Source organism: Megachile rotundata, chromosome 3 (genome assembly GCF_050947335.1).
Source record: "Megachile rotundata isolate GNS110a chromosome 3, iyMegRotu1, whole genome shotgun sequence".
Lineage (NCBI taxonomy): Eukaryota > Metazoa > Arthropoda > Insecta > Hymenoptera > Megachilidae > Megachile > Megachile rotundata.
Genome location: NC_134985.1, coordinates 12,650,463 through 12,665,889, shown reverse-complemented (window position 1 = coordinate 12,665,889; position 15,427 = coordinate 12,650,463). Strand labels below are relative to the sequence as shown.

Here is a 15,427-nt window from a genome sequence, read left to right as displayed (position 1 = left end):
TTTTATCAACGAAACGTAAAATGTCAATGAAACTTCTCTTCTTTGGATGAGGTTGAATTTTGTTAGGGGATAGTTCGGAGGTAAAAAGTGTTTTTGATAGATAGAGGTTTTGAAAATTGAACAAATTTTTTTGGAGTAGTTTTTGTGTTTATTTACCGATGGTCGATAGCGACGGAAACGACTTTGCTGTTAATTAGACGCAATTCAGAAAACAGAGTCTTTTAGATGTGAATAGAAATGTTTAGATGAAAATAGGGGCTTTTGGATGAAAATAAAAAGGTTTAGACGAAGCCAGAGAATTTTAAGTGAAAATAATGTTCATTAGAAGTATTCTTATTATAAGTAACTCAGAAATATCATGCGAAATTTTTAGAAGCGTAGTAATGAACGTTTGAATATTTCAGTCTATCGAAAATGTAAGAATTTTGTAAAATTTGAGGATTTTTATATTTGGAAATTTGCACATCTAGATACGATTTGAAAATTTAAAAGTTTGAGAGTTTGGGAGATTGAAAAACATGAGAATTTGAAAATATGCAAATTGGACAATTTGAAGAAAGTTGAAAATTGAAAATCCAGATATGTAAAAATTCAAAAATTTTATTACTTGAATGATTGCAAAATTATAAGCTTAGTACCTTGAAAATTTACGAAATGTGGGAACTTATAAACTTGTGAAATAGTGCATTAATGAATCTGTGAATTTGTGATATTGTAAATTAGTGAATTTGTGAATTAGCGAATTTGTAAATTTGTAAATAAGTTAACTTGAAAATTTAGAAACCACGATTTGAAAACACACTAATTTTGGAAAATTGCGTTTTAAAAGATTCGAAACTCGAATATTTGGAAATGTAGGAATTTCAAAATTTCACTTGAATCCTCAAAAAATCACAAACCTACAAATTTCAACATTTGACAATGACATACAAAAATGTACAAATATAAAGGGTTGTTTTCTACATTTTACACCTACTGCTTGAGCATAGAACATCCTAAATATTCTTCCTTATATTCAAAAAAATAAAAACCACCAGCTGTAGTATACAAAACAACAATGTTTTATTTGAAACAACATACAATCATGTGCCACATATGTTCCTTAAAAGCCATCGTTCGCACATTCCGCGAAATGATTGGTCAACGATCATTCTTCGTTCTCCATTAAACCCGTGATATCTTCACGGAATTCGCGAACATCGTTATTATTCTCGGTTTCATACTCGAATCGACTCCATTCCCATTAATTTATCGTTTTTTTTATAATACAATAATGTTAACGTTCCCATGAAAAAAAGAACGTACGCTGACACAAATACACGGCCTCTCGAGGCGTTCGAAAAAGGTTTCCGGTTGGCGAGGTTTCTTTCGCTAAATTTATTTGCTGGTCTAACACTAATCCTAGGGTTTCCTGTTGGCCGCTAATTATCCTCGATGGTGAAGACGTAGAAGCGCGAAACTCGACACAACTTCGAGTTCTCGATGATAATCAACAAATTTCACCGCTGTTACAGATGTCAATCCACGAGTTGGCGCCCGCGGCGGCCATCTTGCTTTACATCAGCGTCTGTCTCACTCATGCACCTTCAAAAATTTGACTTTGTTCAGTGTAGAATATTTATTACTGTCTAAAGCAACCAGAGCACCCTGTAGTGAAGTCCACTGATGGGTGCTGTACTCGTAAAAACTTCATTTTCGCAATATTCGAGTGTCAAAGTTGAATCTACAAAATCGCCTTGTCTCCTTCGTACATCGTATTGGTGTGAGAGAGACGAAGATTCGACTTTAACGCTCGAATATTGCGAAAATGGAGTTTTTACGACTACAGCACCCATTAGTGGACTTCACTACAGGGTGCTCTGGTCGCTTTAGACAGTAATAAATACTCTATACTGAATAAAGTCGAATTTTCGAAGGTGCATGAGTGAGACAGACGCTGATACAAGCAAGATGGCCGCCGCGGGACACTCTCCTTAACCCAAAGTGAAAGAAGCTCTATCTTCAAGCTCTAACACTTCCAGCGTTACATACAGGCAAATAAGAATAATGACAATAACAACTGCTGAACGCAAGTAACATTTCACTCTCGAGACGTTTGACCGTCATTGTTTTTGGCCTAATAGGTCTGCTCGAGCCAATATATCGCCGAAAATACGAATCATCCATTTTGCTGATCAATTGGCAGTTCTTCTAATCACCTGGGTCTGCCCGCCAACTCGTGGGTTGACATCGGTATGCACATAGATGAGTACACGCACGAGTATACATGCAAACAGAGTATTTCGTTATACCGTTTGTATATTAGGGTGCAACGTAGGCTTCCTTTTTATAAGAACGAAGATAAACGAGCACCTCACTATTTTATTTCGATTCTAGAGAATTTTCAAATTTTCAATTTTACGAGTTTTTGAACCTGCAAAAGTTTTGGACCTTTGGATTTTTTTGTTTGCAAGTACTTATGGTTTGTAAACTTTCGAATTTTTGGATTTATAAATCTTGCAAGTTTTCGAAATTATAAAATTGCAAAGTTTTTCGGTTTTATACTTCTAATTGTAGTAGTTTCTAAATTACCATATTTCGAACATCTGTGTATCCTCTAATTTCCACCTTTTTATATTTCCGTCAAATTTCGTCAAATTTTCAAATGTTTGAATGTTGACATCATCTTTTTGAATCAAACATGAAGTATTCGAAGAATACTAAAGATAAAAAGAATTTGAAGAAAGATGAGTTTCTTAAATTGCTTCACATTTAAAAATTACTGAAACTATGTCCAAATTTTTAAATCTTTCACCCGTTTCCCGAAATCACAGTCCTTAAATTTCCGATCCTTATCTTCCCAAATTCGAAATTTCAAAAATTCACTAATCAAAAATCAACAAATAGCGAAGAGCTGTAAGGAAGCCTACCATGCTCGCCGGTGTACACGCATTTGTTATCATACGTATAATCGTAATGTCGCAGCAATCGGAATTTCATTTGAATTATATCCTTTTTTTCTTCGTCTCTCGGCACGAAAATCGGTCATCATGGATGACGATTTCACTAATCTAATTTTAAAGTCCACTGAGAAATGCGGTTTTAGACTTATCACGGACGTGGTTTGGACTCTTTCGATCTGCATTCATCGATTGTGAAAATAAATATACGGGTTCATACTTGAAAATAGCCATTTTTGTTGAGAATGAACATTTCGTGGAATACAAGCTTTGTTATACTAAATCGGTTGTGCAGTAGGGTGTACAAGATATTAGTGTTTAACTAGTTAACTGTGGCGATCTTTTTGCAAAGCGCGCACCAGTGTGTGTCGCGACAATCAAGAGATGACGAGTTAGCTCTCAAGAACAGTTTGAAATTATTATTATTAACCCCTTGTCATACTTTGGTGAGTCTCACTCGTGACGTACTCACAGTTCAAATATAATAAATCTTACTCAAAGTAATACTCTTCAACTTAAAATTTAAGTTCAACTATAATTTGCATTATCAAGGATCGCTGAATATAAAATGCTCATAACTTTTTCATTTTCTTTCTTTGTTTTAATATTATAATTATGAATAGTTAGTTTTTACTGACGCACCTGACAAATAAATTGCATATCAAGGGTTTAATACTGAACCTACCAGCATATGTGTACTCAATTTGAAATAAAAAAATCAAGTTAAAAAATAACTAAACAAACGACGAAACATAAATTCGCACAGACATTTATTCTTTATCTTGACGAAAATCAATGCTGATTCTGAGGAATGTACTTTAACCAGTTAACTGTGGCGATCTTTTTGCAAAGCGCGCACCAGTGTGTGTCGCGATAATCAAGCGATGACGAGTTAGCTCTCAAGAATTCATGAATCCATCTCAAATCATTTACACTTTTTATTTGTTTATTTCATTCCGTGTTGACCTCTAAACATTTTAAACATGTTACAATTTACGAATATAATTTAGTTTTCGCTAAAATTACAATTTAAATATCAAACTGTAACAAAATTTTACGCATGACGGATATAGTCATGATATATGTTACTGGTTGTAACAGACAAAAATTAGTGTGACGTAAACCGAATGAACAATTAAAAATAAGTAATATGAGACCAACGATGAAACACAATGAAGCTTGATGGTATGGAGCTGCATTTTTAGTGCTGGAGCTTTATTCCCTCTCTAAAAAATCTCACTCAAACGAATAAAATAAATTATAAATAAATATAACACAATTTAAAATTATCCTAAACATTATTGTTATTGATTCTGTCAGGGCTTCGATTGCTATGATTTGCCCATTTTCTTAAAAAATTCGCAACGAATAACGGATCGAAAGAGTCCCAATAGGGAATGAGCGTGCGAGGAACACGTTCCTGGATGAAATCGGCGAAGAAAAGCCAATCTTTCATTCCAGAACAACTAATCTACGATTACGGGTACAAGAGTCTCGGGAGATCACGAGTACGACGCTGAAAAATTATTATTTAAGGCCGCTATTTCGTGTGTGCGCACGATTTTTCGGTTCGTAGAATTGTCCCGACTGTTCGTCTCGTTATTTTTTCTTTCTAATTATGAAAATATATTTTACACGGTGATTCGTTATTCGTCGAGGGGTTTCGAAAGGAAGAACTCGTGATCGCCGATGAAAATTCAATTTTAAACTTCGACTCTGTTCTCGACGACCAAAACTATTGAGGACTGCTTTTATTATAATAGTACATTCATAAATAAACTTCACCCTTATCGCAACTTATTTGTAATTAAAATAAATTAAAATAATAAATTTTAATAATTAAAATAAATTTATTTATTTGTATTACTTGTAAATGTATGTAATTCATTTAATTTGGTGATGGTGATAAGACATAACCATTTTTAAAAAATATTTCTTATGTAAAATTTTGGTAAATATTGTAATTGTTAATTCAAAAGATTTTTAAACCTGGATAAGGGTCAAGTTTCATTTGTACCAACTTTTGACAAAACTTGGAATATTCGTCAAAATAATATTTCTTAAAGCATATTTAATTTCATATCTCGTAAAAATCCAAAATTTTATCAACCATTTCTGTAAATTTAAAAAAATATAAGCAACGAATTTTAAACAATACAGTCCCAAGTTTAGCCAAAAGTTAGTAAAATTAATTATATAGTCCGTAAGTTTACAAGATCCAAATTTACTTCCAGGACTTAAATTTCTAACTTAAAATGAAATCGAAATGTAGTCCGCTGACGATTGAGCAGTCGAGGATGAATTTCCCGAGCGAATCCCAAAAGCCTGTTCGTTGTATCGACGCGAATTCTCGGATGAAAATCATGCTCGGTTATAGAAAAATCATCGTCCCTGTACGCACCATCGAGTTTCGTCTAACAATTGCGAGGAATTACATCAGGTTAATCTTAAACGATCGGTGGCGAGTGCGCACACGGTGGAAAGGAATCTCTCATTTTGTGTCGGATGGAAACAGCGTAGATCTCTGTCGATCGAGAATATGGGCAAAGCTTTTTATGTGTTTTTAAATATTTAACACTTTGACGGCAGCTGTCGTGTAATCGTCACTCTGATACGTGGCTTTTTATGTTTTATTTTTATTTATAGTACTAATTGTTAGTTCGGAAATTGGTAACTTTACAGCGCATTTTCAAGTAAAATAAGGTAAATAGCATCGAACGTAGTTCTGTAAATGGAATTTTGTGAATTATGTATAATCATAAGGAAATTAGAGGAAATACAATTGAAAGAGAAAGTGAGATTTTCTTTTAAATACTTTTTTACGACAAATATTTATGAAAAGAAAATTGGTGCGTTGGGGTCATGTGTGACTAACGCTGCATATTCAATATGAGTTAATTAAATCTTAACATTAAATAAAAGGAAACAATGCTTTAACTTAACAGTGCTTTGAATTAACAAGTGAAAGAATTTATTAAAATTATATTAACACGTTGAAGAATTTAATTAACAAGAACAGTAAGAATTTATATTAACACGTTGTCAATGTTGATTTAATGAAAATAGTATTGAAAAGAATATTTGAAATTTAAAGAAATAAAGTGGGAGACATTAAGATTAATAATGAACTCTCAATTTAATCAAACGGACGTTCGTTACTAATTTTCGTAAGAAAATCCAGCTATTAATTAAATGTATATATAATTGTATCAATTAAATAATTTCTCCCAAAACTCGATAATGAATATCCAAATCGATTAAAAAAAAAAATTCACGAAATTTAAACTGAATTATTAAAACCAACCACTAAAATTAAAATTACAATTAAATTTACAAATAAACATTAACATAATATTAACCTTCCCTAATTTACTCGATTTGTACTGAATTTATGGTTGTCACACACGAGCCACCAACAATGCTCAAATTATTACCGAATAAAATAAAAATATTTCACAATAAAAAAAAAATTAACAAAACAACGCTAATTTGGATTGAAACTAACACAATTTAATAATAATTTAAATGAAAGAAATCAGTCCTTAGTATTCCTATCAACCCGTATTATCGTGTACCGTATCGCTATTACTACTATTATAATCAACGCTTTAATACAACGAGAATTAATATAAAATTACAAAGATCATAGATCCCATAAAATGTGTGGCCGTTAAAGTGTTAACAGTAGCGGATAGAGATGTTAATCGTAGCATGATCGACACATTCAATCCGATATTCTTTCTTTTTCTTAGCTTTCAGAGGAATAGTAATTAATAATCTCGTTCTCTCTCTCTCTCTCTCGCGACTAACAATGTAACACTTCCATTATCTTTAACAACAACAGTAACAACATGTTCTTCGATAGCAAGGTGCTATCGTTGGAATTGTGTTTTGAACGGAGCACTCGTGTCTCGTCCTCGAAACAAGAATTAATTTTCTTCATTTAGCCAATAGAATTTTGTGAAGGTGATAAATTTTATTCATTTCGAATTTCAGTTCGATTTTGTAAAATCGTGTTCTCCGTTCGAATGTTCCTGAGATTTTCGGGGAATATTCTTGTCGATGTTCATTTCTATTTTGTTTAGACGCGAGGAGTCGAGACGAGTGCTTTCGAGTGGAATTTCTTGACAGTGTAAGCCATAAGAGCCGGAGTCATAGGAAATAAGCATTTGATGAATTTAGGAAATCTTTTTTAAAAATTAGGTTTCTTTCGATACGATTCGTGTTGTAACTAGATAAGGGTGAGTTTGGTTTTGGAAATTTTGGAGTTTGGAAAATTGGGAACTTAGGAATTGATGAATTCGAGGAATTTTTAGTTGAAGAATATGGAGAAATTGGCTTTTGGAAATTTGAGAATTTAGGGATACGAGAATTTTGTAATTAAGGAATATGGATATTTAGAGATTTGGAAATTAGGGAACTTGCAAATTTGGAAATTTTAGAAATTAAAAAGTTAGAAGCTTGAAAACTTAGAAATGTAAAGATTTAGAAATTTGAGAATTTAGGGATTCAGAAATTTGCAAACTTGAGAAATTTGGTAATTTCTGCGTTTAGAACATTGGGAATTTAAAAGTTTTGAGATATACGAATTTTTAAATGTAGCAATTTAGGAATTTTGGATTTTTGGAATTTTAGAATTTTGGAATTTTGGAATTTTGAGATGTAAGAATTTAGGAATTTTAAAATTTGAGAATTTGGAGATTTGGAGATTTGGAAATTTGGAAATTTGGCATTTTGGAATTTTGGGATGTAGGAATTTAGGAATTTTGGAATTTGAGGATTTGGAGATTTGGAGATTTGGAGATTTGGAATTTTGGAATTTTAAGATGTGAGAATTTATGAATTTTAAAATTTGAGAATTTGGAGATTTGGAGATTTGGAGATTTGGAAATTTGGCATTTTGGAATTTTGGGATGAAGGAATTTAGGAATTTTGGAATTTGAGGATTTGAAGATTTGGAATTTTGGGATGTAGGAATTTAGAAATTTTAGAAATTGAAGATTTAGAGTTTTGGAGATTTGGAGATTTGGAAATTTGGAATTTAAGGACATGGGTAGTTCAGGTATTCGAAAATGATCAAACTGTGAAGTTTGACAATCTAGTACTTTTTAAAATTTAAAGAGACATCAGTAACTTGTTGAAAATTTGTAAAATATGTTTCAGAATTAAAAGGTCTATTTTGGAAAATTTGAAATTTGAAAATTTAATAATTGATCATCTGAGAATTTTAAGATTTCTAAATTTCTAATATCTACTAACTGGCACAAGTTATTACAGTATTCAAATAGTTATAGTTCCAAGAGTGATAAAAATTGACATAGATTCAATTAAAAAATTCAAAGTCAAACCATTGACCCTTCCTTCCATTTTGTTACAAATATCATACAAAAATGTATACTAAAAATTTCTTGTATTTTGTCAAATAGAAATGAATTCCAAACATCATAATTAATAAAATCGTTTCTAACAATTTTTTGTTCATTCAACACAAAGCGACTCTAAAAAAGTAGCAAATCTATTGGACATCTCTTTTACAAAACTTGTTATATTAGACCAATTCACCAAATTTGTTATATGAGAGTCTAAAAACATTTTTCAATGTTGAACAAATTTTGCATTCAAACATAAATTCCAAAAGTCCATATTTCTCTCAATACACAATGTCGATTATGTCCGAAATAGTACTTACAGTATTCGATAGATCGCAGCATTTGTACAGCAAAACTGTTGAACAAAACCAACCCAAACAACTACTTTTCTATGACTCACTCTGGCTTACACGGTACAATGCGTTCTATGTACAGCGAACGTAGTTTTTTAGAACATTAAACCTATCACTGTCGATTTTTCCTACACCCACGCGCACACATTCATACGAATGCACACACTCACGCACACAGAAACACGCATACAATATTCTTGGTTGCTCGGTTTTCTGTTGTCTTATAGAAGAACTTTGGCCTCTCTCAACTACTCCTTACGAGGATAAATTTTCGTCAGCGAGATGTGCGAAGTGTCAGGACGTCGATTTATATTATAGTTTTTCCATCCGATGAAATTCGTTTATGCTAAAAAATATTCCGCCTTAAAAGGGTTACGATGAGATTCAGTCTCAGGCACCGTTGCGTATTGTAATGTTCTAATTTTAGCCTTTTTTGCGCTTTTCTAGTCCTGATTCTCTGTTGTTCGAATTTTGAACGCGAAATGGCGACGGCTATCGCTTCAGATGTTTTCAAAATGGCCGCCACGGTAAATTCGTAAATCAGTTAATAGTTAAAGCAGTAACTTTTGAATGTTCTTAATATAAAATTAACTTGTAAGCTCTACTAAATAACCGATTAAAAGGATCGGAACTAAAGATAACCTAAAAATTGACTATGTGTCTTTAATAGTTTTTAATGTAGTATACATGACGCATGTTAATTTTCATCGCTGTCAACAATGCTAACACACTAATATTAATATTGATACATTATATTATTAATGCACATGTATTAATATTAATATTAATATAATCGTATTAATTTCTGTGTTCCGCAATATTTTGCACCGGCCATTTTATTTGAAGCGACAATCATCATCGCTCCATTTCATTTATTTCCTCTAAAAATTTGTGACGACACCTGACACTCCTCGATGGATTTCATTAAATCGTAAACACCCGGTGAATTTTATTACATGTACATTTTGTTGAGCATATTACGTCCTCGAAGTGGGTTTCTTTTAGAATATTTCATTGTTTACCACAATATACATACTTAACGTGTAATAGTATCTCGTGTGTACATTACGTATTAAATATAATGTATATGTATATATGTATATATGTATATATGACATACTCGAATGCCATAGTTACATCATTATGGTACACATTGACATTTTCCATCAAGATGTCGATTGGTTTTCAGCAGCGTTTCCGCCTTAGCGTTCGTTTTGACGAACGGTCGTTGGCTCGAATGTGCGCCCTATTTTTCCGCCTTCCTTTTCGTATTTCGCAAAAAAAAACGGGCTGAAGTTTCGTACAAAGTTTCAACGAGACTCTCAAAAGATTTAGGAATTTCAATAACTATCTATTGCATTGTTGCTGCCTGAATTTTACGTCGTTTTAGTTTCAATTTCTCCCGAATCGCTTTTCAACGTATTTTGGAACTGCGATAAGTAGCGTTTATTCTCGATCGAATTCTTCGATCTTGTCGAATTTACGAACTTGCTGAATTCTTCGAATGGAACCATGCCCGAGTACACGAAAATCCACGATTATATTTTCGATATACGCAACCGAGTAACATCTTCAACGATAAGAAAGTGTTCTTTAATGTGTATTCAAAAATTTATACATCGAATTCTCTTTTCTCGATGCGTGTCGAAACTGAGCGACATCTACTTCAAGAGAATAAATAATAAAATATAATAGTAAAGCTTTTTATGTTCATTCGATTCGTGACTAATCTTTCACTCGTTTCGTTTAAACACGAGACAAATTTCTACCCAAGCTAGACGTTCAAAAATCCGGCTACGAGCTTGCTGACAAAATGGCCGATTTATTTACAACAGCAATTGGCTCTATACTTTAGAAGCAACACATCGTTGAAAATTAGATATCGCTTCGTATACGAATTTGCAAGCATACTATAAAATATTTTCTCTAAATGATATACGTATTCATCGCAACTGTAATCTCGAAACGAAGAACTTTTTATAAATTTTAATTCACTACGACAATAAAATATTTGTATAATTAGTATAAAAGCTTCAAATTGATATGGCATAATTACGTATAAAAATCGGCCACTTAGCCTAACACTTAAAACAACCCGTTGAAAACTCCACAAACCTAACCTCCCAGCGTTTCATCCAACGGAACGTGGGTAGAATTAAAAATTTCTTCAAGAAATCGTGTTTCACAGGTTCTCGTCAAGGTGCAAACACCGTAAACTCCAAAAAGATGGTCTCAGAGCATCCCATAGGTTGGACGCAATCAAAACGTGAACACCATACACTGGCACTTGGCGGTGCACCTCCAAAGCGTACTTTGCTTTGATACGACAATCGGAAATACGTAATTCGAGAGGGGAACGATCGAATCTCGATTTTGTTAGCTTCTTCGTAGGCACTGAACGTTCACCCGTATCTTCATGTTTGCTCGAAGACTGTCCACATAGCAGGATGGTTCAGAAACTTCGTTCGACGATTGGACACCGTCGATTCGTGACAAGAGAAGCCTCGATGAGGCTACGAGGCATTAACTCGTTGTCCAAAATGAAGGAGAAGCTGGATTCGCTCTTTGGGGACTCTTCCGTGCTTCCTGAGGGATTGGGCAATCGCAGCCGGCTCTTTAAGATCACAGAACTGTTTCCATCTCGGCGATTTCCGTCCTGGTTGCACCTTCGTCCGGAATCCTGAAAGGATTGAACTTTGAGATGTCTTTGAAATAATTTTATCTAGTTTTTTAGGATTTTGGGGACTGGTTGTGGGATTTTGTGACAGAATTTGGGACAGAGGGTGGGATATTTGATTAGTTTTGATATTCTAGGAAATAAATACTGTTTCTAAATAATGAACAAAAGAGATTACAAGGTTTCGAAAATAGTTAGATAAAAGTAACATACATTCAGAATTAATTTTTATAAAGCCCTAAAAATTAATCGATAATTCGTATAAATTAACAGAAAGACATGTTGTTCACAGAAAATGGAAGAAGGTAAAAATTATCAAACTCATTATGCGTGCACTTATGTTTTTAAACGATGCTTAAACTATTGACTGTATTGACTAACGACTGTATTGACTATTCACTATATGTACTATATTAAAATCGCGATTAACACATTACAAAATTAATTGTTACAGCAAAGTTTGTTATCACAATTTATTTGGTTGAAAGAGTAAAAGTAGTGTAATTACCTGTAGATTTCGGTTGGCAAAAACTTCTGCGAATATTCCGTGCTGACGACGTGATTCCTAGTCATGTCCCGTGGCCTTGCGACATCGATGGCGTCGATGAATCTAAATCCAACAAAATATCTATGCAACGATTTTCCAAAGAAAACGAATTTTATGTTACCTATAAATAGATAGATAGATAGACACACGTACAGAATGAGTCGCTTAAGATTAGAATCCAAGATATGATGCTACGAGAAAATCTTTAGGAACCTTGTTTTTTAAAATGAACTTCGTGTAAGATAGATTTATTATTGGATAGAGATCAATAGATTTATTTACTGAGATATGTAGATGACTTTGATATCAAAATCAAATCTGTAATCGTCAATATCAAAGTATATGTTACGAAACGTGTAATATTCGAATAACATAACCTATAAGTGTGACTTCTTCATAATATTTCAGTAAAAATGAATATTCCAAGAAAAATGATAATATATAATATTATATATATACATATTAATTATACATACAGTTAATTTACTATGGTGATTTATTTGTTAGAAGTTTTTTTATGAAACATTTAACAAAGTCACTTGAACGAAATATAGTAATCGTAATTGATCCTGCATACATTGTTCTCTATCTGCACAGTATTATAAAATAATTGAGACATAATCTCAAATTAATGAATTAATCCAAATATGTCAGCAAATTAATTAAAGTTAGTTTGGAGGCTTTGTTATTCCATGAAATAATTCTATCTGAATTCACTCGTTGCCAATCAATTGTATCCTTCATTCCACGGAATATGGCATCATTTTGTTACAATGATACAACATTCTCACGGTTCTCTTCACGCGACAATTTCAAATTGTTTAATTAAAACTCTAGCGAATTGCGAAAGACAACTGTTACACGAAATTGTAAATACGTGACATTTAATTAAAGTAGTTTAAAAATGTTATGCAAGTAGCGAGAGACAGTAATTGTTAATTGCTGGATTGCATTATTAAATTAACAATAAATGAAATTGTAATATCGTAGGATATTTTTTGCAATATTTTTCAAAATTAATTAATTTATACGTATTACAAGTGTAAATGTGACGTCAACAGAAGAAGAAATATTTGATATTATTCAATAAAATGAAATACATTTATATTTTCATATTTCATAATATATTTTAAAAGAAAAAGATATCAATATTAAGAAAGTATTAATATGAGGAAAGGTTGCATCAACATTATTTGTATATGTATAAGAAAAAATGTTTATTTATTTTTAAATTTATTTTAAATAATTGTACCCTTATTCTATTCCTTAAAGATGAGTATATTTTTATATAATAATTTTCAAAACAGGGATACATAAATATGATTTACTTCCCAAAACTATACTCATTATTTTTAGTAATTATACAGAATAAAATAATTACATTTCGTATCATAATAATTTCAATTTAATTTTGGAGAAATTTCTACTAATTTTGGAGAAAGAGGTTCTGCCTCCCTCTTTATATTGCAATTTTCTGTGATAAGGGTGTATTCGGCAACAGTACGAATGTGTAACGATAATTGTACTCCTGTACAATTGTTATTTTATAATAATCCCGTCGATTTCACAAAAGAAGTGTTCCCCTAACGGTTTCCTCAGGAAACAGGACAGATTCTATTCTTAGGCGACACACACTGTACAAATGACTCGGTCCGCGCTACATTCTTTCCCTGGCTTTTCCTAATTCCCAGCAATTTCCTCGACCAGAATAAATCGCCCTGCTGCACTGTCGAGCTGTCGCCATCGTGGACGATTTATCGTTCGCTATGCGTTTTCGATACAGTCGCCACGAGCCGATCGAGAATTCGTCGTTGAACTCGCATGCCATGCTTCAGAGCACATGAAAAAGTGGGCAGATCGATATGATACGAAAACACGATCTCAAACAGAGAGAGAATGTTAGAAAGATAGGTATAAAAAAATGTAATATAATAGTAGTTGCATGTATGCAGACGTACTAAACTACCAAGCAAAAGCAGCTAGTCTATCGTTACTTTTATCGTTTCAATTTTCTATCACTGTTATCGCCTCGTGACGCTCTCGATTACCGTTTTCCATTTTTGATTTATGGCAGCTGAAGGATTTACGCGCCACGGAGATATTATCTGTGTGCACATTAATTTGGATCGATACCAATTTCTGTATTTACGCGAAAATTTGTGGATGTTGAAACATATGTTGATTTAAGATGCTGATCAATTTGAAATAGCTGGTAAATTCAATTTTATGAAAGAGATTGGTTCAAACATTTTAATATAAACAGTTAATATAAAATATTTAAGTTATTATTATATTTTGAAAGTGCAAATATGTGCAAGGTACATTTGAATTTTTATAATTTTTAGTTTTAACAGATCGAATAAAAAAGTGTTGCAACATCTACCTATGACTTTTACGTTAACAAAAGATAATTTTAGGATATCCCCCCTTGCGTTATAGGAAAGTGACCTCAAACGAGCCTCACGAGACCGATAATCCCCTTTCTATCAGCAGTGCACGTATATATCGACATTTCTACGTTCAGAATGACAATTTTCGCAGACACTTCACAAAATGATCAAGAACAGAAGCACTGACTCGTCGATTTTTGCGTGCACCCCAAGACAGCCATCAAAGCGACGTAGGAACCTTTTTTCCAATACCTACAAGCTAGAATGTTCACATTGCATGTAAATTATTATAGCTATAAATTATAAATTATAAATTATTATAGAAACGCGCTGACTTTTGTTTTGACAAAAAGGCTTGGAATTTCAGATGTGCTCTTACAGGAAGAAGATAATGTTACAGTGTTACCAGTATAAATTTTTGACATTTTTCACGTTTTCAAGATTGGAAGGCCTGTATGAATGATATAATTTATTAGATGCGCATGATACTTTATGATACATGAAAATTTATTAGATACACACTATTATACATTATTAACACATGTTAATATCTTGTATTTCTACCCTTTCATTGGTAGCTTGTATCTAGCTTACTTATACATTGATCATATGCTTTATATCTTCATTTTCCCAAATATCTGTAATTCTTTTCAACTCAGATAATGTGGTTGGAGAGTTGTAAACTAGTCTTTTGAGTAGGCAGACATATTCTGTGGCATTCAAATTTCACCTAACGCGCTATCGATACTCCTAACGCAAACGCACGGCCCTTAATCGCTCATCACCCACGTAATTTATCACGATAGTAACAAATTGCTATGTATATATCGTTATCGACGTATTTAGTAATAATTTGCATGGCCTAAGACAATTTTCCATATATGCCATAATGTTATAGCCATAAAAGTGAAATTTTCGTACGTGGTCCGAGGACTGTATATTTCCACGTGAAGTAACTTTAAAAAATACAGTAATTTAAAACGTCGTCTCCCAGGAAAGTAATTTTAACTTCCCTGGTAATTCCAGTGTTAAGAAGTGTTATCGAAATGGAACGAACGGAGGAATGAAAGTTGGTCATTATTCCATGATTGAGTGTTACAAAGTAACCAAAACTTTTTCAATCATTCTTAAAAATTTGTAGTAACATAGTAA

At 32.7% G+C, this 15,427-nt stretch overlaps 1 protein-coding gene across 11 annotated transcripts in view; it reads right to left on the bottom strand.

The window, feature by feature from the left end:
* Nucleotides 1–1,038: 1,038 nt before the first annotated feature.
* Nmdar2 (glutamate ionotropic receptor NMDA type subunit 2) overlaps nucleotides 1,039–15,427 on the bottom strand; it is a 423,506-nt gene continuing 409,117 nt past the window's right edge. For 5 of the 11 annotated variants that reach the window (XM_012282447.2, XM_076530219.1, XM_076530223.1 and 2 more), the window contains 2 exons: nucleotides 11,847–11,948; nucleotides 1,039–11,341 (listed from right to left, as the gene is read on the bottom strand). In XM_012282447.2, the coding sequence (XP_012137837.1) occupies nucleotides 11,284–11,341; nucleotides 11,847–11,948 (160 nt within the window). In that variant the 3' untranslated portion in view covers nucleotides 1,039–11,283. Of the gene's footprint in view, nucleotides 11,342–11,846; nucleotides 11,949–13,193; nucleotides 13,715–15,427 lie in introns of those variants that run through there. The other 6 variants (XM_076530217.1, XM_076530215.1, XM_076530218.1 and 3 more) reach the window with 2 other exon arrangements.